The sequence below is a fragment of the Lacerta agilis genome, chromosome 16 (assembly GCF_009819535.1).
Source record: "Lacerta agilis isolate rLacAgi1 chromosome 16, rLacAgi1.pri, whole genome shotgun sequence".
Lineage (NCBI taxonomy): Eukaryota > Metazoa > Chordata > Lepidosauria > Squamata > Lacertidae > Lacerta > Lacerta agilis.
This window is the reverse complement of record NC_046327.1, coordinates 38,252,283-38,278,513: the sequence shown is the minus strand read 5'-3', so window position 1 is coordinate 38,278,513 and position 26,231 is coordinate 38,252,283. Positions and strand designations below refer to the sequence as shown.

General features: G+C 45.0%; 1 protein-coding gene across 1 annotated transcript; it reads right to left on the bottom strand.

Moving 5' to 3' along the window:
* Positions 1-1,903: 1,903 nt before the first annotated feature.
* GPR173 (G protein-coupled receptor 173) lies at positions 1,904-26,085 on the bottom strand. Its single transcript, XM_033173583.1, has 2 exons — positions 25,990-26,085; positions 1,904-3,531 (listed from the first exon to the last, which is right to left on the bottom strand). Exon 2 carries the CDS (start codon positions 3,439-3,441, stop codon positions 2,329-2,331), a length of 1,113 nt encoding a protein of 370 aa, XP_033029474.1. The 5' UTR covers positions 3,442-3,531; positions 25,990-26,085; the 3' UTR covers positions 1,904-2,328.
* Between the last annotated feature and the right edge of the window lie 146 nt (positions 26,086-26,231).

Sequence of the window (26,231 nt, the reverse complement as noted above, 5' to 3'; positions counted from 1 at the left end):
TCTTTCAAGTCTCTTTCCAGAAAAAGCATCCTGGAAATAATCTGTGTTCATCTCCCATATTTTTTCAAATACCGATTTCTGCAGGGTGGCCATAATTCTGGCCAGTGGTTTAAGGCCATTCAGTGGGGGCAGGACTGGAGGATAAGACGAACAGTCTTGTCTTCAGAGGCAAAAGTCAGCATCTGGGTCCTTCAAAGGGGAACAAGTGGGAGAAAGCCCCAACCCCAGCATCCTTTTCTCACCTGGTTCCCAATGTCCCCACCCGCCCATCCCTGCTCCCACCTCCCAAACTGTGCTCTGCTCCTAATTCTTTCCCTGACCTATCCCTCCACTCATCCTCCTTCATTTTTCTCCCACGTTTCTCCCAGCAGTGCTTCTTCTAGGCCTCATTTCTCAACCATCTCTTACCTCCTGATCCTCTCTCCCCTCCCCACCCCATGAGGAGCACCTCAGCATTAACAATAGTCCCATTGAATCAGGGTGTCCCATGTGCCCCCCCTCCGCTCCTCAAACAATGTGTCTGGTAATTGATTTTCTTGGATTTTGGGAGTACCTGCCTGAGGGGTAAAGCCAAAATGGGACCGATGGGTTTCACAACAAAGGGTGAACCCAGCAAGCTCAGGACTCCCAGATTCTCTAAACTTCAGGCCCCATTCATCTGTTCAGATGAAAAAAGAACCAGGAGTTCCAATCCCCACATTTCCCTTTCCCTTTAATAAATAGATAAATAAAGAAGCCAACCACTGCAACCCAGAACTGGAGTCCTCTCTCCCACTCACTCCCCCCAGTGTACCCCTCTTCTCTCAGAGACGGCGACACTCTTCCTCCCACGCCCCCTTTTTCGAGGCTTGACTCCCTTCTTAAGAGTTGGACACTAGAACAATCGGGCCTTTTTCTGAGCCATAGGGCTATTTGCCCTCTTTCTGTCAATGACCCAAAGCACAGACAACTTGTCCCACTGGAATAAATCCAGAGGTACGAGACAGCAACTCTGGGAAGGGTGGGCTTTCCATACATGATCTGGTATTGTCTCACAAGAACAGTGCAAACAGTTCTGTGATGTGACACGGCAAGGAGGAAGCAATGTGCAGTGTGATCTGAATGTGTGAGAATAAACGGGTGGCGGGAGTATAGTGGCATCTATGCCTTGCCACAGTGGTGTTTTTGCTTTCCATTTTAGCAGGGCATGTGCCATATCGACATCATTGCACACGATTCTCCTGTAGTTACCCTACACTTTCTGCAGCCTTGGATGCTCTCCACTGTCTGCCTTGCATGTTGATGTCTCTGCTTTCTCCCACTCTTCAGGGAATGAGTTAGGATTTCTTGGTGGCTTCCTCCTCCCCCACACCCACCCGCACCTTCCTGCTTGCATTGTTCCAGGGTGACATGGTCTGCAGGGCCTTGGATTGGTTGCTGCCATGGCAACTGAGGTGGGGTTTCCAAGGCTCCCTGGTTACAGCTGCTGACTGACAAGGAGCCAAGTCAAGGCTAGCTAGCTCCATGGCATTCCCTTAAACAGCTGTGTCAACTGCCTCCTTTCCTCCCCTGCCCCTCTATCCTTCCTGTCCCTGTGGGGCCCCCCTCAACCTAGCCTCAAACTCTGAGAGCGTGTGGAATTGATTTAATTGATGGACTGAATAACTGAATGGGAGAGTTAACCTTCTTCACAAGCAGATTCCATCATCGGAGCCCTGCTTCCATCAACACCCTCCAGCTGTAAAGCCAAATCAACCCTGCTGAGCATGAAGTGGTTTTGCTCCAGTGAGTGGGATGGCTTTGGCTTCACTCTGGGAAATCCAAATTAAAAAAATCTGATTCTGGCCTCTTTTCAGTGATGCCAGGTACACCTTTAGAGCTGCTAGATCAAACACTTTGAAATAATGGACACAGAAGTTTCTGGTGTTGGTTCTATGGAGTTCTGCAGTGTCTGATTCAAGAAACTGGATAGAGTTTGTGGGCTATAAAAAGAGGAAAACTCCATGATGCACAGGATATTTTGTATCCCTTCTAAGAACTGGCTGGAACACTACTGGGGACCAGTTACTGTCATCGTATAGCTCTGGATTTACCCCAGGGGAGCTGAGACCAGAATCCAGCTCTGATCTCATTGTAGTTAATGAGTGGTTTTGGATATTTGCCCTGGGATAACTGAAGCGATCATAGTCCATTGTGACACCAAGTACCCTGGGGAACCATGGCCAAAATTGCAGGGGAAGCAGAACGACCCATCTTTTGGCATCTCGTGTGATATATAAATAAGAAAGAAATGAAACTCAAATTCAGTTTGGCACAGGCAGATGCCTTCTAGCCAACCCTTGGCACTCCTCACATCACACAATAAGGCTCTCTGGGCAGTTCGGGCTCTGTCCTCCAGCAGGGAATGTGGGTGATCAAGCCCTTCTTGAGGTCCTTGTTGAGTACAAAGCAAACTATGGGGTTGACAGCAGCTTGGGCAAAGCTCATCCAAACAGCTGTGGAGAGGTAGCGGTGGGGGATGCTACAGGCTTTGACAAATACCCTCCAGTAGCAGGCCACAATGTAGGGTGACCACAGAACCAAAAAGAGCAAAGTGATGACGTAGAACATCCTGCCTAGCCTCTTCTCAGCCTTGAATTCTTCCATGCCCAGCAAGCGCCGGTTGGCAGCGTGAGCATTCTGCCGGATGCCCAACAAGGTAGGAGGCATGGGGCCACGGCCAAAGCCAGCAATCCAGTTGGCTGCAGCTTGCCCAGTGGCTCCCGGCCCATGGAACGTCCAGTTTTGGCTGATAGCTGGGACCATCTGGACAGGCTTCATCTTGCGATGGCGGTACTCAAAGAGAAGGAGCTTGATGTAAACCACGTGGGTGGCAAAGATCAGCACAGCTAGCATGAGCATGAAGCCCAGGGTGTCATTGGCTTTGAAGTAGCGGTGCTCAAAGATGCACTGGTCCTCCTCGCGGATGAACTTGTAGGTCCCAACATCGAAGACGGGTGGGAAGGCCATGGCCACGGACAAAGTCCACACCATGCAGATGACAGCCACGCATGTCCAGAAGGTCATGCGTTTAGCATAGAAGCGGTGATGGGCCACAGCCATGTAGCGTGTGACACTGATGCAGAAGAGGAGGAAGGCAGCATGGAAACAGAAGAGGACAGCCATGAAAGCCACAATCTTGCAGCTCAACACACTGTAAGTCCAAGCAGAGCCGTGGCGGATTGAGACGAGGACAAAGGGGAAGCAGACAGCTGAGCGGATCACATCAGCCAGGCACAGGTCCAGCAGGAAGTAGTAGGGTGCTTTGTGGAGGCCACGCTCTTTCAAGACCAGCAGCGAGAGAGACAGGTTCCCTGCCAGACTCACACAGATGATGAGGCCCAAGAGCAGCAACTTGGCATAGGTGGAGGCTGCGTGGGGCGCTGAGCCATGGGCTTCTTCAGTCTCGTTGGCACTGGCCATCTTTAGGTGGGGGAAGGAAAGGGGGAAACTGGCTCAGCGGCGACGTGCCCGGTGATGGCCCATGACCCCAGTGCTAAAGGGGGGCATTGTCTGTGGGGAAAAGGTTGGAGGAAAGGGGAGTAAGGAAGCATTAGTTCATGGTAGTAACACAAACTTTTCCCCCTTTCCCTTTTTTTCTCTTTAAATACTATGAGGTCCCAAACCTGTCCCAAACACTCTGAAATAACTACAGGTGTTTTGAAATTCAAAGGAGAGATTCCCTTGCCCCACCTCCTGGAAGGAAACGACAAACATCTATGACTGACTCAAGTGGAGGGATGTCCACACAAACTAGAGAGCCAGGTGAACTCTAGAACACCCTGTGATGTTGCAGAGGATTTGAGGGCTCGTGTTGAATTGTTATAGTAAGCAGCTTACTGGTTTGTCTGCATGGTTATATATTTTATATTCTTGTCCTCCCCTCCTTTTGAGCTTCCTCTTTATGGTTACAACACTCCTATGAGGTAGATGAAACTGGGAGATAGTGACTGGTTGAGCTGGATTTTCACAATACTCATTTCTTAACTAGCTAGTTCCTGACAATGTGGCCAAATCAAAATGCCCTCGCTCAATCTGGAGAAATGCATCATCTTAGACAAGAAATAATTCATCCTTTTCCATCCCCTACTTCATTGAGCCAGCTTTGGACATGTCAGGGATAGCATCCAATTTGATGGTCTTGGGACAAGTCACTGTCTTCTCAGCCTCCATTGAGTTGAGAAGAATTGTGTCTTAACTCACAAGGCTCTTTTGTGAAAAATTAAGGTAAGAACTATTACAACTTTTTGCATAGTAATACTGTTATATCAGCTGAAGTTGGTTTGACTACAGTAGTTAGTGCCCTCTAGGGAAGTGATGGGGAACATGTGTCCCTCCATCTGTAGCTAGTCCCAACTCCCATCCTCCCTGGCCACTGGAGCTGATGGGAGTTGGAGAGTCTCAAGTCCCATCCTCCAGTCTAGAGTGAAATGGCAAACTATTCCAAAGAGCCAAATAGTCCCCAAAACACATAGCTGAGGCTCCCTCAGAAAATGGTAACCTCTCCCTCCTTGTAGGTTTTTAAGAGGTTGGATGGTCATCTGTCATGGATACTTTAGTTGAGATACCTGCATTGCAGGGGGTTGGACTAGATGACCCTTGGGTCCCTTCCAACTCCACAATTATACAATTCATAAAACACTCCCAGTGTCAATCAGTCAGTCAAATATTTTTTAATATTGACCCAAAGTCACGGTCACTTCAATATTCTCTATTGGCTGGTGGTAATGCAAAATGAAAAACCTGGGACGAAGGGTGGGGGGGGGGAGAGAGAGAGAGAGAGAGAGAGAGAGAGAGAGAGAGAGAAATTGCCACCAGTTCTAGCAGGTCCACACACACAGGCCATATCAAGAGGAGACCTGTGTAACTGGGATCTCTAACAGAATTCCCAGGGTTCATTGGAAGAAGCCATGACAGTTAAACTGATATGGAAAATACACAAGTTTATAATGTTGATACAACCCCAGAATATTTGCCTTTGTGGTTTACAGATTTGGAAAACATGGCTTAATTTTGACACAGACCAAGGGAGAGATTGTTTCTACAAAGCTGCTTGGTGCATTTTGAGTCACATACAATAGTCAGAGAGTCAGAGAAGGAAAGTGCTGTAAGAATGATCTAATGTTTATTGCACTTGCCTGGGAGAGAGTAATCTTTCTAAATTTAGCACTGCTAGTTAAATTTTTATATATATAAATAGTTGATGAGTTTACAATTTGTGGATGAAGACAATTTCAGCACAAAATGACTAAAAGCAAATTTGTTAGTCAATAATAGCTGCACTCTCAGTGCACCTAAGAATTTTGCTACCTTGTTATCCTATCCAATGAAGTCTTTCACCAAAAGAAACTCATTTTACAAAGCTAGCAATCCTATGTATACTTGGTGAAATCAGTAAACAGATCGTGTAGATGTTGAATTACACACACACACACACATCACAGAACTGTAGAGTTGGAAGAGACCATGAGGATCATCTAGTCCAACCCCCAGAGATGCAGAAATTTTTCACCCAGCCATGGACTCGAACCCATGTCCTTGAGATTAAGAGTCTCATGCTCTAGCCACACACACACTTTCTCCTTAGCCACCCTTGCCCTCCACAGCAGGCATCAGGTAAACACAGGTGGCTGTGTACTAAGTAGTAACTTACCAGAGTGTGCCTTTTAACAGCTTGGTAAACCAGTCATGGAATATTTTCCTGCCAAGTGGCCAATATAAATTTAGCATTCCGCTCCTTCCCCAGATGTCTGATCAGATGTGCTTAAAGCACATGAACACAGTCCTCTTGGGTTGCCCAGATGAGTAGAGATGTGTAAAGATGCTCTGAGGACTTCCCCTCCACCAACCCAGTTTTTCAGTGGGGAAAAAATGAAATTTGGGGGAACACTAGGGGGGGACTCTTTTAGTTACAGGATGTTTCTGCAACTAGCACAGTTATTTAAACTTAGTGATACAATGAGACTTAGAGATCGTAGAAGAAGAATCTCAAATTTGTGAAAGGGTAAAACCCCTTTACTGACTATTAGAGAATGAAGTACAAAGTAAATATGTAGCTATACTTTCTTATTTCTTAATTTACTTATCCTTAACTTTATTTGTATAAATAAATAAATTATACATGATTTTTAATGTGAAATATCCGTATGTTCAGTATTCTCTTGATATTGCGCTAAATATATTGTGATATTTAGATTTTTTTGAAATATGATAAACACTATTACCTGCCACTTGATACAGCTCAGCTGCTGAACAGGTGGAAATCCAACTCTCTCACACACTCATGCAAAAATACCAGGATACAGTCAACAATCATACTGAGGTACAAATAAACTATCTCTACACAGCAGATGTAGACTGCTTTGACTGTTGTTTCCTCTCCTTAGTGAACCATGGAAACTGTAGCTCTGTGGGAGAATGTTCAAGCACTGTTACTAAACTGCAACAAAGCTCTGATACTTAAAACTGTATTGGAGGATTAGCTCATAGGATTCCGAGCTGCAAAGCCCAGGAGGGCACCTGTGTCTTGAAGGATCCCAGGGAAAGGAGAATGCAATTTCCCTTATCCCCGTCGTGCTGTGACAGGCGATACAAGTAAGGGTACAGAAGCCCTGTCAGTGATATGACCTAGCAAAACTTTAGATGCATGTGTACAACTCACCTGTCACCTTGCCCCAAATCCACTCCCTAAATGACATCCCTCCACATGTGCTTGGGCGGATGAGGGGTTTGGCCCTGCTCCAATTGCCATGGCCATCAGAAACTGGATTTAGTGGTGACGTGCCCCTGCACAGAGAGGTTTGTCAGTCCCCATCCCTTCTTGTTTTTAGACACCTGCTTTAGACAACTACATTCTTAAATGGGCTTGAATAGCATGCTTGCACTTTTCTGAAATTATGACACTTCCATGTTTCATTCCTATTCCTATGCTTTCATAGAAATTGAAGGCAACCTTTAGTTTTGTTTTCCTTTATTTTAATCCTACAAATTGTCTTGAGAAAATTCCATTTTTAGAATTGCTCCTGCTTTAAAGGTGTGTACACACAGCAGTATCTCCAAATCTGGGAGAGTTGTGTACAGCTATTAACCAAATGAAAAACAACAAAGCCTGCGGACCTGATGGGATACCTGCCGAAGTCTTCAAAGTGGGCGGAATTGAACTTACACATCAACTTCACAAGTTCACCGAAAAATGTGGGAGAGGGAGGAGATTCCAGCAGATTTTAGGGATGCAAAAATTATCAATCTCTTTTTAAAAAGGTGACAGAACAGATTGCAGAAACTATCGAGGCATCTCTTTATTAGCTGCGGCCGGCAAACTTATTGCAAGGATCTTAGCAAACCATCCCCTAACAATATCCAAGGCTACCCTTCCTGAATCCCAAAATGCTTTTAGAGTGATAGTGGACATGATTTTCACCGCTCAACAGCTTCAAGAAAAATGCAGAGAGCAAAACCAAACCCTGTATATGGTATTGACCTGACTAAGATCTTCGACACTGTAAATTGTAATGCCCTGTGGTCTTTCCTTCTGAAAATTGGCTGCCCAGATACATTTGTGAATATCATTCGGCTCCTCCATGATAATATTACAGCAACAATCGCAGATAACAATGGCTCTCAAAGTGAACCATTCACAGTGGGATCAGGTGTTAAACAGGGTTGTGTTATCACCCAACTATTTCTTATTTTCACTGCCATGATCCTATATTTTGTCAAAGGGAAACTCCCCACCAGAGTAGAAATCATATACAGTTGTACCTTGGTTTTTGAACAGAATGCGTACCAGAAGTCCATTCGACTTCCGAAACGTTTGGAAATCAAGGTACGGCTTCCAATTCGGCTTCCAAGGCAAAGTTTGCAAACCAGAACACCTACTTCCAGGTTTGCGGCTTTCAAATTCCAAGTTGTTTGTGAACTAAGCTGTTCAAAAACCAAGGTACGACTGTATCAAACAGATGGAAAGCTCTTTAATCTGAGTAGGCTTAAAGCAAAGAGTAAGGTTACCATAAATTCCATCATAGAGCTTCAGTATGCTGATGACAACGTAGTGTGTGCACACTCTGAAGATGACCTCCAAATATCTTCGTGGAAGCTTATGTAAAGCTCAGCATCCAAAAAAAACACAGTGCTGCACCAACAAGCACAAAACAACCCCTCTGCAGTGCCACAAATCCAACTCAATGGTGTAATGCTGGAAAGTGTTGATCACTTCTCCTACCTGGGCAGTCATCTTTCCACAAGGGCCAACACTGATGCCGAAATCCAACATTGCCTGAGCTCCATGAGTGCAGCTTTCTCCTGCTTGAAGTGCAGGTGTTTGAGGACCAGGACATTCGCAGGGAAACCAAAATGCTTGTTTACAAAGCTATTGTACTACCAACCTAACTGTGTGCTTGTGAAACATGGACCACTGATAAAAACCATCTCCAGCTCCTCAAAAGATTCCATCAATGGTGTCTCAGTTTTTTTTTTACAAATGACTTGAGAAGACAAGCGAACTAATGCCAGTGTACCGGAAGAAGCAAAGATCACCAGTGTCAAAGCAATGATTCTTCAACATCAACTTCATTGGACTGGTCATGTTGTGCGGATGCCTGATTATCATTTTCCAAAGCAACTTCTCTATTCTGAATTTAAAAATGGAAAGCATAATGTTGGTAGTCAACAAAAGGGGTTGAAAGACTCTCTCAAGGCAAATCTAAAAAAATGTAGCATAAAGACTGAAAACTGGGGAACACTGGCCTGCAAGCGCTCCAGTTGGAGAACAGCCTTTACCAAAGGTGTCGTGGGCTTTGAAGACACTCGAACTCAGAATGAAAGGGAGAAACATGCTAAGAGGAAGGCACACTTGGCAAATCCTCACCATGATCAACTCCCACCTGGAAACCTATGTCCCCACTGTGGAAAGATGTGTGGATCCAGAATTGGTCTCCATAGTCACTTACGGACTCACTGTTAAGACCATGTTCATAGAAGACAATCTTACTCTGCTACGAGAGATCGCCAGAGGAGAAGACGACACATAGCAGTTTAAAGTGGATTTGATGCATCCCTGATCTGCACAGCAGTCCACACTCAACCCCAACCCCATTTAATTCTGATTTCCGCTATCTGCAGATAATGTGCTAAGGAGAGGAATTCCAACATAAAATTGCATGCTGCCTAAGACTGGATGCACTGAAGCGCATTATGGGCTGGGTCTATAGGTTTGGTGATGTTTTCCTGGTGCCATCTATCACCACAGCCCTCATCACCTGAGCGCACAATAGTCATTTTGTTTTCATCAGCCTAAATGAAAGGATGTGGTGTGCCTAGTTCAACCCATTGTTGATGAAGGCAAACTCACCATAATTTATTTTTATTTAAAAAAACAACTGTTTTGTTGCGGAACGGCCTTTGCACAAAACAGCTGTATTAAAAATAAAATGGCCTTTGCAGGTACAAGAGGAAGAAAAGGAAAGAGGAAAGAAACAGAAAAACACTGTATTTAAATCCTTCTCCCCCAAATCAGTCTTCCCATCCTGACTTGACCATGTGTGGAATGTGCTTTTATCATCATCATCATCATCATCACCACTTTTAATTTGTATACCGTCTTTCTATTTTACTATACTCAAGGCTGAAGAAACAAAGAATGCACACCTTATAACAACCTAATCCAATACAAAAATGTGATAATAAAAAATCTTTAAAATAAGCTACTTATATCAAATGAAGTAATATTCAACAATCTATTGGAATAGTATAGAATAATATTAAATATCGGCATATAAAAATTAAACAAAAATCCACTCTTAACAATTATAATAAATAATTTCTAAACTATAATCAATAAAACAACGGCCAGTCACAGTACATAATATAATGCAATACAAATTGAGAAGCAGAGACTGGAGGGTGGGGCAAGGCAGGTTTTTCTCTGAGCTGACCCACAACTTTTTGTGTTTGGAGATCAGAGGCACCTGTGCCTCCCACCTGCCTGGCCACTGTTTGGCCTACAGAGGCATTCCTTAGAAGGTTGATGACTGGTAAAAAAAAAAAAAAAAGTATTTCAAAAGCAGTTGTTTAAAATAGGCTATTTTGCCCACTGTGGAAAATGCTTAAAACTTTGACGGACATTTGTTATTGTGCTAATCCATGGACAAAACTTTTTTTTTTAAAGGAAATACCTGGGCATGTGCCTATGATGGACCTCAGGTTTCTAGAACTTCTGGAGGTGAGGGAAGTAGTAAATGAGGAGAGGAGTCAACAATGCATAACATGAATGCATCCCCCTAAGTGCAGGTGGGAAATATTGATTGATTTAAACTGGAAGTGCTCGTGTGTGGCTGAAAGTGCCCAAAAGCACACATGGAAAGATCATTTCTGTGTAACCCATGTACACTACTAACACCCAAGTGTGTACACAGCCTACAAAACCCAGTGCCATACAATGACATGCACCCCGTTATATCCTTGAATTACTAACACAGCAATCCCCTTCCATACATGGATGTAAACCCCATTGTACTCAGTAAACGTGTAAAGGATCAAGCTGCAACACAGATTAGAATAGAGCCATGAGACCTCTTCCTCACCTGGGGCAAAGATGGAGGACTTCCTGTTTAGAAAAGACTGTCAGGCAAACTAGCACACTGGCATACCCATCTGCTCATATCTAGTACTTTGACTGACAAAACTGTGACTTAGGATCCTAACTAGGCATCCAGAAATGGAAAGGTTCTGCCTAGGGACTGGTGAGATTCAGTGGAGGAACCTGACAGCAGAAGGAGAGTGTGCTTCATCTCATACTGCTTCAGGAAATCCCTCAGTCCCACCCAGAGCAGATTTTTGAAGGGCACAAGAGGGGAATCTGTGGAAGTCACTTTCCTCTCTCTATCACTGGTGGGAACAGAACTGCTCTAGCATCTTGTGAAAACCTAGTTAGGCCCCCAAGCCCATGTGTTTTCCAAATGCCAAAAATGTGGCTTTGGGGCAATACAAACAAACTTCCAGCCCAGTGAAGAAAGAAAGGTCTAGTTTCTACTCACTGAAGTGGGAAATCTATGATAGGGCTCTGCCACTTCAAACTATAAGTGGGGAAGACTTCCGGCGGCGACGCCATTGCGGGTGGTCGTGGGCTGCTTCGGCTGCGAAGCGCCCAGTCCATCCCGGGGGTTTGGAGCCCCGCTACCGCAAAGTGGGGCTCCGGTGGGGTGCGGGAAGAGCGTCCCGCACCCTGGGCTCCCCGGCTGTGCCCGTTGTGGCTCCGAACCCTTCCCTCGCTCCCCCTGTAAAGGGGGAGTGGGGGTGAAGGGACGACGGAGCCGGGCTATAGGGGACATGCCCCAACCGGGATGTAAATGCGGCGGCAAAGCCTGTGATGAGCGTCTAAGTTCTACCTGTCTTTAATGAATTGAAAGAACCCGGTGGTTGTGAGTATTTGATTGACTTTGATTGACTTTTATATCTTTGGAACGATCCGGGGGGAAGAGGAAAAGGAGCCTGCCTCCCTCCCTTCGGGAGAGAAAGAAAATAACCAGTTTGAGTGACTGCTGCTACAATAATGGATACAAAGTGTTTGGAATTTGAAAACTGAGACTGCTGAGATTTCCCTTTGGGGATTAAGTGGGCAGAAAATATCTCCTTTTAAAGTTTTGATCTTTACACTCTGACTTCAGAAAAAATGGCGATGGGAAATTTGGACTGATGTGGGAAACAATTGAAACAAAGGAAGGAAGAGACAGGAACTGAAATTTGACACTCACCCTCTCCTCCAAAATGCTGGACTTCGTGTTTGAACTTGTTTTGAACTCTGGTCTAAAGGAGGAAGAAATGTTTGCTGTCTTGAGGCTGGAACTGCTTAATCGGAAATTGCAAGTCTTGAGTAGGATTATAAATAAAAAGAACTTACTTCCCACAGAGGAGGCTTTTCAAAAGTTTTACACAATGGAAGCAAACCTTGGCAGAAAGTTAGAAGGGGTACTTGAAGGATGGTCTGAAATGGCTGGGCGACTCCGGGAAAAGGAACCGTTTTCTGGGGGTGGCAGCCCCGGAACGGGAAAATTTACAATATCCAGACCCCGAGGTGGGAGCTCGGGGGCATGGGACATGGAATTAAGATATCTACAAGAAGAAGAAGTATGGTACAAAGAAACGGAGGAGCCTAGAAATGATGTGATGTGTACCCTGAAACTTGATGCAAGGTCTGTTGTGAATACTGCCTGGATCTGTGGACATTTGGTAAAAGAAGACATCTCGAGGATCGGTTCCGGCGAAAGACAGAGAAAGACAATGGACAGAGGGGGGGTGGGATGAAGTACTAAATGTTAAATTCAAATGGTCTGCTATGGTATCTGAAATCGGAGAGTGAAGTTTGTTAATTATAAGTTTATTTTGAATAAGTAAGGGGATATTGGATTTTAAGTTAAAGCAGCATGATAATGGACAGAAGAAATAAGTTTAGTTTTTATAAGAATATTTTGTTAAGATTTACGATATAATAGGATGATGAAGATAATTGTGTTATCTTTAATCTAAGTTAAATTCTTTTTTATAGAGAAAAGGTGTTAAGAAAGTAAAATATGGATTTAAAACCGAAGGTGAAGAGGCAGGGGAAGTCAAACGTCAAGATTCGGAAATAGAATTTTTTTTTTTGCTAGGTATATAAACAAGAAGAATAATCCTGGCATTATGTGTATTTGTAATTGTTTTGTATTTGTAGGTGTGGGTCTGGGTTTGTGTTGTATTATGAAAATGCTAATAAATTCTTCTAAAAAAAAACAACAAACTATAAGTGGGGACTGGCATGACTGAATGTTCTTCCAGACAACATCTGTCATGGATGCTTTAGTTGGGATTCCTGGATTGCAGGGGCTTGGACTAGAAGACTCTCAGGGTCCCTTCCAACTAGGGCTGAGAAGAAATGCCCGGTTTTTATCACCAGTTAAGCATCACAATAAACTGATACAGTCAAACCTATGTTCCTGAATGGCTCCTTTTTCAAATGTTTTGGCTCCCAAACATCGAAAACCCGGAAGTAAATGCTCTGGTTTTTTGGAAGTTGAACATCCGATGCAGGTTCCGTTTGAGTGCAGGAAGCTCTCAAACGTTGGTTGTCAAACGTTTCAGAAGCCGAACAGGCTTCCGGAACAGATTACGTTCGACAACTGAGGTTTGACTGTATATCATAACTATATAGAGGCAAATGGGGGTAATGTCCTGGAAACTACTACTACTTAGCAATCTAAAACTGATACACTGTTACTTACCTTTAATATATTGTTGCAACTGTTATTTTCTATTGTCATACCTCGGGTTGCGCTCGCTGCGGGCAAGTTGCACGTTTTTGGGTTACGGATGCACCGAACCCGGAAGTACCGGAATGGGTTACTTCCGGGTTTTGGCACTCACGCATGGGCAGAAGTGCTGAATCATGACCCGCACATGTGGAGACGCAGCGCTGCGGGTTGCGAACGCTATGGGTTGCAAATGCTGTGGGTTCGCAACTCCCGCACAGATCACGTTCGCAACCCGAGTGTCCACTGTACGGAGGAACAGGGGCAGCAGGAATTATGAGAGAAGCGACAACAGGCTTCACGGTTTTAACCACATCACAATTTTTACATAGCATACATACACATCATGATTTGGAATATATCACCATGTTGAATATTATGAAACCATTACCATGATGTAGACTTTGAACCGATTTGGACAATGTCTCGATACGTCGCCCAGCCCTACTTCCAGCTCTACAATTCCAAGGTTCTATTAAAAGAGGGAAAATGTTGACATAGGAAATGGCCCTCTACCTTGCCTCTTCCCTGACATGCTCATTTTCTATGCACAGGAATTGTTTTTCCTTGGAAGAACATGACATCACATGTTCCTCACCTATAGTCAGAAGTTTCATAATCCAGATACAGGCTTACCATCACCATGAGAACGAGATCAGAACTGTCCCTTAGCTGCAGACAGGTGTGGTGGTGTGAAATTGCCCTCCTACCACCAGCCTTGCTCCCTTGGTTCCCCTGTTGCATCCCAAGCTCAGCGATGGGGGTGCAGGGAGGGGAGCTCCAATCCCCTAACAGGTACAGGACCCATTTAAGTGCAATCATGTATATTGGAAACGCCACTGAAAAAGCCTGCAAATACCCCATTCCGCCCCTGCCCCACCTTGCCCCTTTTTGTAATGTTTTTGGGTTATGTCCGGGTTCGGTGCAATGCACATGAGCGTGGTTACACACGTATGAGATGCGCCTAAAACAGTCGCTGCTTGTACTGCCTTTAGACGGTCCCCTTCGTATATGCCCTAGGGGCCAAACCACATGTGACACCTTTTTAAAAAGCAAATAGTATCAACTGGAAGGAATGGTTAATGGGATCAGGCCAGGTGTAGATGGGAAAATATAATGCTCCTCACAAACGTGTCCCTGGGAAAAGTCCCTCTTACAAAGCTGGTATTTGCTTTGTTGGGAATCCCTTGCCACTACCCTAAGCACATATTAACTTAAAAAGATGAATTCTGTTTGACACCAGCAAAGGAAGAGAAGAGTTTAAATTTTCCCCTTCTCTGGCCCATTAATTATTAGCCCCCTCTCCCAGTTGGTGCTATCTGCATATTTTTAAATAAAAAAATCCAGGGAAATTAGATGCAAAGGACATATTTCATGTCACATGTAGTTTGTGTACCAGGATTGGTTCCTGCACAAAATGCCAGAGCATAGACTTCCCTTCCAAAACTGCCTGCCCATTGCCCAGATAGTAAATGTTGCTATGCATTTTGAGTCACAGCTATTATATAAGTAAAATATAAGATATTAAACATTAGCAAACTGTTAATAGCCAGTTTACTAATATGTAACCCTCCATCTCAGGAGAGGCCCTGACAGAATAAATTAATACAAAAAAAACCATAGAGCTGCTTTCAGGGATATGTAATAGTGGGAAGGTAGAGAGGTTCAGGCAGTGAGAATAGGGGTGTTACAAGCATGTCCTTATTTCCATTTGAAGTCTACTCTGCCCAAGGAGGTGAATAAATACCAGCCGCTTGATCTGGGTGGCTGAATAGCAGGTGCTGCTGCCGCCAGCTTCACGACCAGAGTTGGACCACTGGAGAGGGAGTCAAGGTTTGTTGGGGAGAGGCGGAGCAACGGCCTTCCTGTGGTTATTTTCTGGTAGGGCTCCTGACAGCTGCCTGACATGCAGAAATATACTGGCGAAACTTTTCCTGGCTCACAAAAGGGGGAAAGCTTCAGCTGCTACATTTCTGCAGATTTAAGGGCACAAGAGTTCTGCCACGAAAAGAAGAAGTAATACTAAAAGAAAGAGGACACCTGGTGCTGCAGTACTGCTGAAGATGGGCAGCTATGGTCCTTTATCAGAAATCCGGTGGGAGACTAGAGGAAGTACAATATACATGGAGGATAGGCATGGAGTAAGTCTTGTTTTAAAAACAAAAGCAAAAATTAGAAACAATCATTTTATAAGGTTAACAATAAAATATGGTGAGGCACCCACTCGGGACTTGGGGCAGATCTAGCGTGCTGCTGCCTTATCTTCAGTGAAGAGAGAAAAGCAGGTCTCTCACACACACACACAGAGCCAATATATCCAAACCAAGCAGCAGCAGCAGCACTTTGGCTATTTCCTCCATTGTCCGTTTACTGCCTGTTTTTATTTTATCAGGGTCGCAAACTTGGCCTGTCCGTGGTTGAAATGGTAAGATGGAGCAGAGAGTGCCTGTGAGAGAAGGCGGCTGAGGAAGGGGTCTTCCTGCTTCCTCTCCACCTGGCCCAGGGCGGGGCTTGACGGGCCTCATGAGGACTGCGGCCGCGGCTGCTGCCCACCAAGGACTGGGGTATTTTGGGAGAAGTTTCACTGGGAGTTTTTGCTGTTGTTACTGATATTAACTGATATTAACTTTTAGTATCTTTATTTTTATGTGGAAATTGTTCAGTTTGGTTATGTAGTTTTTAATGTGTTTCATTTTTATGACTACTTTGCTTTATTTGTAATTATGTAAATATTTTCATATTGTAAGCCGCCTTGAGCATTGTTTTAACTGTGGAAAGGCGGCATACAAATAAAATGACGATGATGATAAGCTGAGGATCTGGTATAGAACCATAGAACTGTAGGGTTGGAAGGGACCACCAGGATCATCCAGTCCAACTCCTTGCAATGCAGGAATCATTTGCCCACCATGGGGCTTGAACCCACAACCCTAAATCTAATGCTGCACCAAATGAGCTGTCCCAGAGAATGTGTATCCACCAGCATTGTGCCCAATAGCCACTTGTCCTGGCAGTCACTCTGCCTCCGGTGGTAGTGGGGGCTGGGAAGAGTAGTGAGGAAGTGCTAGAGGGAGGGGAAGCCTTTGGGGGGAATAGCCATAGCTCAGTTGTAGAGTACATGCATTGTATGCAAAAGGTCCCAAGCTCAGTCCTTGGCATCTCCAGGCTGGGCTGAGAGAGGCTCTTGCCTGAAACCCTGGAGAGCTGCTGCCAGTCCGTGTAGACAATAATGGACTAGAGGAGTCACGGATCTGACTTGGTATCAGGCAGCTGCCCATGTTCCTATTCTGATGAAGTCAAGGGAAGTAATAGTACCACTGTATTCCGCTCTGGTCAGACCTCACCTGGAGTACTGTGTCCAGTTCTGGGCACCACAGTTCAAGAAGGATACTGACAAGCTGGAACGTGTCCAGAGGAGGGCAACCAAAATGGTCAAAGGCCTGGAAACAATGCCTTATGAGGAACGGCTTAGGGAGCTGGGTATGTTTAGCCTGGAGAAGAGAAGGTTAAGGGGTGATCTGATAGCCATGTTCAAATATATCAAAGGATGTCATATAGAGGAGGGAGAAAGGTTGTTTTCTGCTGCTCCAGAGAAGCGGACACGGGGCAATGCATTCAAACTACAAGAAAGAAGATTCCACCTAAACATTAGGAAGAACTTCCTGACAGTAAGAGCTGTTCGGCAGTGGAATTTGCTGCCAAGGAGTGTGGTGGAGTCTCCTTCTTTGGAGGTCTTGAAGCGGAGGCTTGACAGCCATCTGTCAGGAATGCTTTGATGGTGTTTCCTGCTTGGCAGGGCGTTGGACTGGATGGCCCTTGGGGTCTCTTCCAACTCTATGATTCTATGATTCTAAGTCTTCTTAAATTGTAAGGCACTTGTAAAATCTGCCTGTCCAGTGAGAAGAGCACACACACCATAACATTTAATTGGTCACCTGAGTGTTTGTGGGGCACATTTTGAACTCCCACCAGAAAAAGTGAATTGGATCCATTCTTGTTGTTGGCATCAGTCTGTATTGAGACACAATGGAGTGTGCCTCTAGGGGTGAAGTCAAGCCACTGTGTTGGCAGCACCAAAGTGACCTCTCCAGGGTGCAAGCCTGGGCAGTGTGTAAGAAGATCCTGGGCTGCCAAGTGGGCCAGGCCTCCCTCTCAGCCTTGCTGATGTGGTCCAGAGGAAAGGGAAGCAAGGCGTTTGGCACCAGCCTGGCTGCAGAAGTTATTGGAAGGAGGCAGAGGTGCCACATTATGCCCAACATGGGGGGGGGGGTTTCATCTCGCGTGTCATACACACACAATGACAACATCACACACGACTGTTGCATTGGGAGGAGGCCGATCTCAGAGTCCAGCCATGCGGCATTGGCTCTTGGCTCCACTGCAGCTGGCCCTGCAGAGGAAGGGAGCTTGACGAACAGGGCGGAGGCAGGATGGGACTCATAGTCCCCACTCACTCCACCCCTGAGGCTGGACCAGGAGGTGCAGCAGAGGCGGTGACCCATTGGGAGACCTGTTGCAGGGCTTGGAAGGGGAGTCGTCCCTTTGCCACCACTCCAGGAGGCTTTGTGGGCCTCCCATTGCCATGGTGAAAAGCCCCCGGGATGCTCTGGACCACCCTGGCAACTCCATCATGAGAATGGCACTGGGCAAGCAGCAGAGGGTCTGCACTGATGTGGGTCTTCCCTACAAGGGAAAGCAGCAGCATTAGCTGGGGATGGGCATCGCTTAGGGAATAAGGCAGTGCAGCATGACCAGAGGCTGCCTGTTGCATCGGGAGGAGGCCTAGCATGGAGCACACCTCTGCGCTCAGCCTCCTCTGATCCCTTAAGATTGGGTGGGCTCAGCCCCATCCCAACAGACATGGGGGGGGGGGGCTGAAGACATTTCAGTCCTATAGAGTTGGCGCCTATGGAAGGAGATGTACAAGGCACCATCCAAGCATCTTATCAACTCCAGATTTGTGTAGAGTTTACTCCTTAGCCTTTTCTTCTCCCAAAGATATCTCACAAGGAAGCATGGGTTTAGGACCAGAGTTTTTCTACTCCTAGATAGGCTCCTTTCCTGGGTGGACAAGCCCCATCTGCTTCCCCTTCCCTCTCCAGCATGGGTAGGCAAACTAAGGCCTGGGGGCTGGATCTGGCCCAATTGCCTTCTAAATCTGGCCTGCGGATGGTCCGGGAATCAGCATGTTTTTACATGAGTAAAATGTGTGCTTTTATTTAAAATGCATCTCTGGGTTATTTGTGGGGCATAGGAATTTCATTCATGTCCGGCCCCCCACAAGGTCTGAGGGACAGTGGACCGGCCCCCTGCTGAAAAGGTTTGCTGACCCCTGCTCTACAGAATGTGCAGAAACTACTTACTTGACTATTGGACCCACTCTTGGTCTCATTTGTGTGATCCACCAGAGCTTGTCTTCTCATGCAGGGGGAAGTTCCTGACTCACTGAGGGTTTGAGACCATTGGCTACTCTCACCTGGTTTAACCAGTTGTTGTTGTTCAGTCGTTCAGTCGTGTCTGACTCTTCGTGACCCCATGGACCAGAGCACGCCAGGCACGCCTATCCTTCACTGCTTCTCGTAGTTTGGCCAAACTCATGTTAGTAGCTTCGAGAACACTGTCCAACCATCTCATCCTCTGTCGTCCCCTTCTCCTTGTGCCCTCCATCTTTCCCAACATCAGGGTCTTTTCTAGGGAGTCTTCTCTTCTCATGAGGTGGCCAAAGTACTGGAGCCTCAACTTCAGGATCTGTCCTTCCAGTGAGCACTCAGGGCTGATTTCTTTAAGGATGGATAGGTTTGATCTTTTTGCAGTCCATGGGACTCTCAAGAGTCTCCTCCAGCACCATAATTCAAAAGCATCAATTCTTCGGCGATCAGCCTTCTTGATGGTCCAGCTCTCACTTCCGTACATTACTACTGGGAAAACCATAGCTTTAACTATACGGACCTTTGTCGACAAGGTGATGTCTTTGCTTTTTAAGATGCTGTCTAGGTTTGTCATTGCTTTTCTCCCAAGAAGCAGGCGTCTTCTAATTTCGTGACTGCTGTCACCATCTGCAGTGATCATGGAACCCAAGAAAGTGAATTCTCTCACTGCCTCCATTTCTTCCCCTTCTATTTGCCAGGAGGTGATGGGACCAGTGGCCATGATCTTAGTTTTTTTGATGTTGAGCTTCAGACCATATTTTGCGCTCTCCTCTTTCACCCTCATTAAAAGGTTCTTTAATTCCTCCTCACTTTCTGCCATCAAGGTAGTATCATCAGCATATCTGAGGTTGTTGATATTTTTTCCGGCAATCTTAATTCCGGTTTGGGATTCATCCAGTCCAGCCTTTCGCATGATGAATTCTGCATATAAGTTAAACAAGCAGGGAGACAATATACAGCCTTGTTGTACTCCTTTCCCAATTTTGAACCAATCAGTTGTTCCATATCCAGTTCTAACTGTAGCTTCTTGTCCCACATAGAGATTTCTCAGGAGACAAATGAGGTGATCCGGCACTCCCATTTCTTTAAGAACTTGCCATAGTTTGCTGTGGTTGACACAGTCAAATGCTTTTGCGTAGTCAATGAAGCAGAAGTAGATGTTTTTCTGGAACTCTCTAGCTTTCTCCATAATCCAGCGCATGTTTGCAATTTGGTCTCTGGTTCCTCTGCCCCTTCGAAATCCAGCTTGCACTTCTGGGAGTTCTCGGTCCACATACTGCTTAAGCCTGCCTTGTAGAATTTTAAGCATAACCTTGCTAGCGTGTGAAATGAGTGCAATTGTGTGGTAGTTGGAGCATTCTTTGGCAGTGCCCTTCTTTGGGATTGGGATGTAGACTGATCTTCTCCAATCCTCTGGCCACTGCTGAGTTTTCCAAACTTGTTGGCATATTGAGTGTAGCACCTTAACAGCATCATCTTTTAAAATTTTAAATAGTTCACTGGCCTTGTTGTTAGCATGGCTTTCTAAGGCCCATTTGACTTCACTCTCCAGGATGTCTGGCTCAAGGTCAGCAACCACACTACCTGGGGTGTATGAGACCTCCATATCTTTCTGGTATAATTCCTCTGTGTATTCTTGCCACCTCTTCTTGATGTTTAACCAGAACCAAAGCTATTTATGGGGTGTGGCTGCTGCCACATGCTGACAGCTTCAAGGAGCCATAGGTGAGAGCCGAGTGCAGGGTGGGGGCCAAGGGTGTACAAACTACCCCTAAAGGAGCATGATGTGGCCCCCACCAGAGGTACTACCCCTTCCCTAACACCCCAGGCTCCATTCACTTCTAAAGAAAAAAATAGATTGCGTTGGGAAAGATAGTGAGGTGACTCAGCTGTTGCTATCCTGGGCAGTGGGGAAACCTTTTCCCACCTGTCTACAGTGATGCTACTGTGCCTCATGTACAGGCAATATTCAGGAAGTGGTACTGCTTTTGGAGGGGAGTGGGAGGTGGGGAAACTCCAGCTCAGTCTGGGAAAAGTCTTTTCTGACTTCCCCAGGAGATTTGGCTGGTGCCTTCATTATATATCTTTAGGTGCCAGGCAAAAATGTTCCTCTTTAACCAAGCCTTTGGCTGATTGACATCCAACACCCTTTTAAAATATGTGTGTGGGGGGGTTATTGGGGTTATTTTTCTTTTTCTTTTGTATTTTGTGTCTTTATACTGCGGTTTTATGTTGTAACCGCCCTGAGACCTGCAGGTATAGGACGGTATACAAATTTAATAACAATAACAATAATAAAAAATACCCTCCCTCAGCAACAGCCCTCAGGTAAAGTTACCCCTGCTACTAAGCAAGATAGCTTGGCAAAGGCTTTCTAGATCTTAGCAGTAGGTCTGGATAGCCCAACCATCTGCAGGGCACCCAACCCACCCAGTCTGCATTAAGCCTGTCCATTTTTGAAAGGTTTTTCTTCTATGTAATGAAAGATACACGCGCACATACCAGCTCTCAATATAATACATTGCAATGAGTAATAATACTGTGTGTGCCCCCACCTCAGGAATAAGCACAACAGGTGAAGCGAACCTGTGTCTCTCCAATACAATTGTGGTCCTCTACAAATCCCACCATCCCATGCCATTTGCCATGCTTGCTGGTGCTGATGGGAGAGGTAGTTAAGTGTCATGTGAAGGGGTAAAAGTTTCCCACACCTGACATACAATGTATTTATGCAATTTTACATACATAAATTTATGAAAATTGTCACTCTGTCAATTCATAAATTTAAGCACATGTTGCACCACAATTTAAGAAGGATGTTGACAAACTGGAATGTGTGCAGAGGACAGCAACTAAGATAATCCAGAGTCTGGAAACCAAGTTGTATGAGAAACGGTTGAGATTGCTGGGTACGTTTAGCCTGGACAAGAGGAGACTTAGATATGATAGCCATCTTCCAATAGCTCAAGGGCTGCCACATGGAAGATGGAACAAGCTGGTTTTCTCCTGCTCTGGAGGGTAGGACTTGATCCAATGGCTTGAAGTTACAAGAAAGGAGATTTCAACTAAACATCAGGAAGGGAAAGAGCGGTTCTACAGTGGAACTGACTCCCTTGGAAGGTGATGCACCATCCTTCATTAGAGGTTTTCAAGCAGAGGTTAGAGGGCCATCTTAGAATTGTAGAATTGAAAGGGACCCCAAGTGTCATCTAGTCCAACCCCCTGCAATGCAGGAATCTCACCTAAAGCATCCATGACAGATGGCCATCCCACCTCTGCTTAAAAACCTCCAATGAAGGAGAGTCCATAACCTCCCGAGGGGTTATGGGGGTTGGACTAGATGACCCTTGGGTTCCCTTCCAACTCTACAATTCCAGATTCTATGATTCAGCAGAACATATACAAATTCATACACATGCACTTTCTAGACAAATATACACACAGAAACACACAATGTGTGTGTAATGTACACTAGGAAACAAGGCATGTGGGTTATCTTGTGCACATCCACTGTGGGCTTACACACTCCTGCTTGTAATAGTTGTGAGCACACACAATTTCCACATATGCATGCACAAATACCGGTACATACACATGTCAATGATGCTTCTCTCTCCCTCCCCCTCAACTTGCCTACAAACTCTAGCAATGAATGTTCATAAGAAGAAATTGATTTTACATGCCTTGTGTCCCAGAGGGATCAAAAATATATTCTCCACATGTGATAGAGGACTCTTTCTCTGTCTCCACCTGGGTCATTCCAACTAAATTCAAGCTGTTGGGTGGTGGGGACTACATTTCATATGAGCACTTTTTTTTTAAGTGTTAACTGGCCCATCTTGCCAAGTGCTGCCTGCTCTGACTGGCAGTCTTTCTCAGACCTGCTGCCTTAGATCCTTTTAATGGAAATGTCAAGGATCTTACAATCTCTGATACGAATTACATGGGGTTTATGTCAGAGGGAAGATAGATAGTTCTGCCTTGTGGTAAAGGCTTCATTAAACTGCTGCTCAGCAACTCACTTTACATGAGGGATATTAAGTGGACCAGGGACCCTCTTCCTGCAGCCACAGCAACCACTCTGTTCTTCACACCTCTCATGCCTGTAGGCTGGCTCTCTGGGGAGCCGAGCAGTTGAAGGGTCTGGATTTTAGGCCAGCTGCTGATCCTTAGGCTATATGCCTCCCCTTTAGCTTCCTGATTTTATATGCCAGAGCTCCAGCAGTATATCTGAGGACTCCCTCTACACAGATGATGCCATCAGCCTGAGGCCTGTCAAAGAAGGTGGTGCCAGTGTCAAGCCAAGCAACGGCTGCTCCAGGACTGACACCTGCTGCTTATAATGGCAATTGTGAAGGGAGTTCCTCTCCGCCATTGGTAAGTAGCACATCCTGAAACACTCATAATACAATCAATACAATACATGCACAGATACAGCCACAGCAGATATGCTTGTGGACATACACACACTGTCACGAACACACACACACATTTTGACAACACCCATGATAGCTCACTGAGTCATACACACAACCAGAGAAAACCTGACAAGCCCACAACTGCATGCCTGTAAAAACTGTTTAGGGAAGCTTTTAATGTGTGATATTTTAATGTATTTGATTTTTGTTGGAAGCCGCCCAGAGTGGCTGGGGAAATCCAGCCAGATGGGCGGGGTACTAATAATAATAATAATAATAATAATAATAATAATAAGTAGTAGTAGTAGTAGTAGTAGTAGAAGAAGAAGAATAAGGGAAGGGTCTCATGGCCATGTGTTTCTTAGCACAACACACATAGATCTTGCCAGACACACAAATTATTTCAGTGATGTTCATTATCTGATTGACCTGTGCATACCACTGTCCAATTTAATTGGCAGATATATCACTTTATTGAGAAAAACGCAAAGTCACATTTACAGTCATGGGGTGGTGACAGGGGGGCAAGCAGGAAACAAAGAGTCTTGTGTCATCTAAAGACTAACATAGTTATTCCATAGGATTTATGAGTAAACAAAGAGAAAATAATGGGAAATTAATTATGAATAAGTATACTTCTAGACCTAAGCACACACTATCCACTGAATCACATCCATTCACAAAAATATCATGATCCTGCTATGGTCAAGCAAATCTTTGTGATCTGAAACACACTTTGACACAGATATCTATACTCCAGTCAGGCCCACCCAGCCAATGCACAAACACATACTCAAACTCAAATGCTGGCAGGCAAGCATGCACAAAGACTGAACTCCTAAACCTATTTAGTTGAGGGCAAGTCCCATTGCAGTCAGTGGTATTTCTGAATAAACAGTCTTAATAAACACTGCACAATACAGCCATTCAACATCACAGATAATTATCGCCAAGCCTGCCTCTATTATATTAGAACTCTCACACACACATTCATTCACACACACAGTGACAAACTAGCACTTCCAAGGAAACACACTTGCTACACACAATCCAATGAATACTCATTCAGGTAATATATCACATTAAAACACACATGGATGTTCTGTCACCAATTTCCCACACACATATGTAACTGACTCATTATTATTGAAATAAAGTCAACAGTGGGATTAGACACCTATCAGTTTCAGAAATGTAAACTGATTTACTCTAGGAAATCACACCAATTGACTCCAGTGACTCCAGTGAGTTACTATAGCCTTACAGTTGATTTACTAAGATTTTACACAAAAGTGTAAAACAAAAATCCTATCATTATTTCAGTTGCTAAACTTTTGATACATACCTGGCTCACTGCTTACTTTCAAAAGGAAGAGTGGCAGGGATAGTAAGCAACCTTGAACGTCAGTGAAATAACATTTCATTTATATCACCTTCAGCCAGGATAACTTTATTGTCTCAAGTGATGTCCTCCTAATTTACTAGTAACAAAATCTACCTTGCAAAAACACCCATTAAAGTTACTAGATCATATTTTTTTGAGTCTTTGAGGCCTAAATAAGTAACTTGTATGAAGGTTTGCTGTCTGATTTGTACATGTCATCAGGTGTGTCAAAGTGTCTGTTTATGCATTCACACAAGCACAATTACAGGGATTAGTAAATTGGCTCCAACAGAAATTCAAACCATTCACAACATATTTTCGCCTGACCAGCACTAGCACAGAGTTGAATGCAAACAAACCAGACCCATAACCTCAAATGCCACCACCTCTGGTTTTATATCTGGTTTCTACTTGGGTGAGAGGGAATAAGGTTCTTTTTGTCTAATAGTCAATTCTATTTTACATTAAGTGATAGGGATTTAGAAACAAATGGTTCCAACTGAAATACTTCTGATTTACAATTAGTTTACTACTAATTTACACCAAGGTATCTGCTGTAGGGGGAGGGAAAAGGGAAGTGAGCCCCACATCAAAGTTTTTCTCCAGATTTGGGAATAATGTACTTTTTATTTTCAGAACAGTCCACCCAAATGAACTAAGAGTTGTTCCTTAACTGCTTGTCAACCTGAGAGAAGGCCTGGTGAGTTGGAACAAAGAAACCCATAATCTCTGCCCATAATCTGCTCCATATTTTTGTATCTCACTGGATACAAACTGGATGCAAATTTCAGTGGTGAGTAAGAGTATACTGTGTTAGAGGCTGGGTTGTTACAAAAGTGGTCTCCGTTTGACAGAAAGGGTCAAACCCTCTCATATATGAATGCTCTCTGAATAACAAATTGGGGGGGGGCCTTGAGCATTACGTCTGCTAAAGATTTTTCTCCACCTCTTCGCCTATCTTCAAAGAGCTACATACAAGCAGGCAGGAAAGCTACCATGGAATGGAGGGGGTTCAGGAGCAACAGGGCGGAGCAGACAAAAGGAACAAACAGGCAAGGAGAAGGTGGGGTGCCTGTAGCTCTTGCAAAATGGAAATAAGACTCCCACACCCAGCTTGGTCATGAGCACATGGGGTGTTAAAAGCACCCTCCCTCCACCTCCACACACACATACACAGAGGGAGAAATGAAACAGGTGGTGGCTCCATCTGAAAAGCAAGAGTAAAATTAAGAAGCAGCAGAGGTGGGGTGAGAGTGGATGAAAGGGAGGGGAGGGGAGAGGGTCTTGCCATGGTGACTAATAGGCAGCCGGATGAATGAGATAAGCAGGGTATGTGTTTTTATCTGGATGGATGGAGAGTTAAGCAGACAAAGCAATGCCAGGAAAGAGGGACTGGACAGATCACAGCCCTGCATCACCAGTGTGAAGCATGCGGTGTTGCTGGTGGCGGGCCTGCTCACCTCAGCTCCTCTGGTCTGAGAAATCCGTGGCACAGACGACACCTCAAGCAGCTGGCTGGGGGACCGTGTCCCAATCCACCCTCCCTGTCCGGGTTGCTCAGGGCTCACACCCTATCCAGAGAGGCAGGCTGCGGGTGCCTGGAGCTGTTGCCTTGGAGACAGGGCCAATCCTGCTTCCTTCTGCCAGGAAAGGATGGGGATGGGGAGGCTGTCATCTCGAAGGGATGGCCCCCTCCCGCTCG

What these genes read in the sequence shown, in the direction of transcription:
- GPR173 (XM_033173583.1), bottom strand. Translation starts at nt 3,441, where the DNA reads ATGGCCAGTGCCAACGAGACTGAAGAAGCCCATGGCTCAGCGCCCCAC.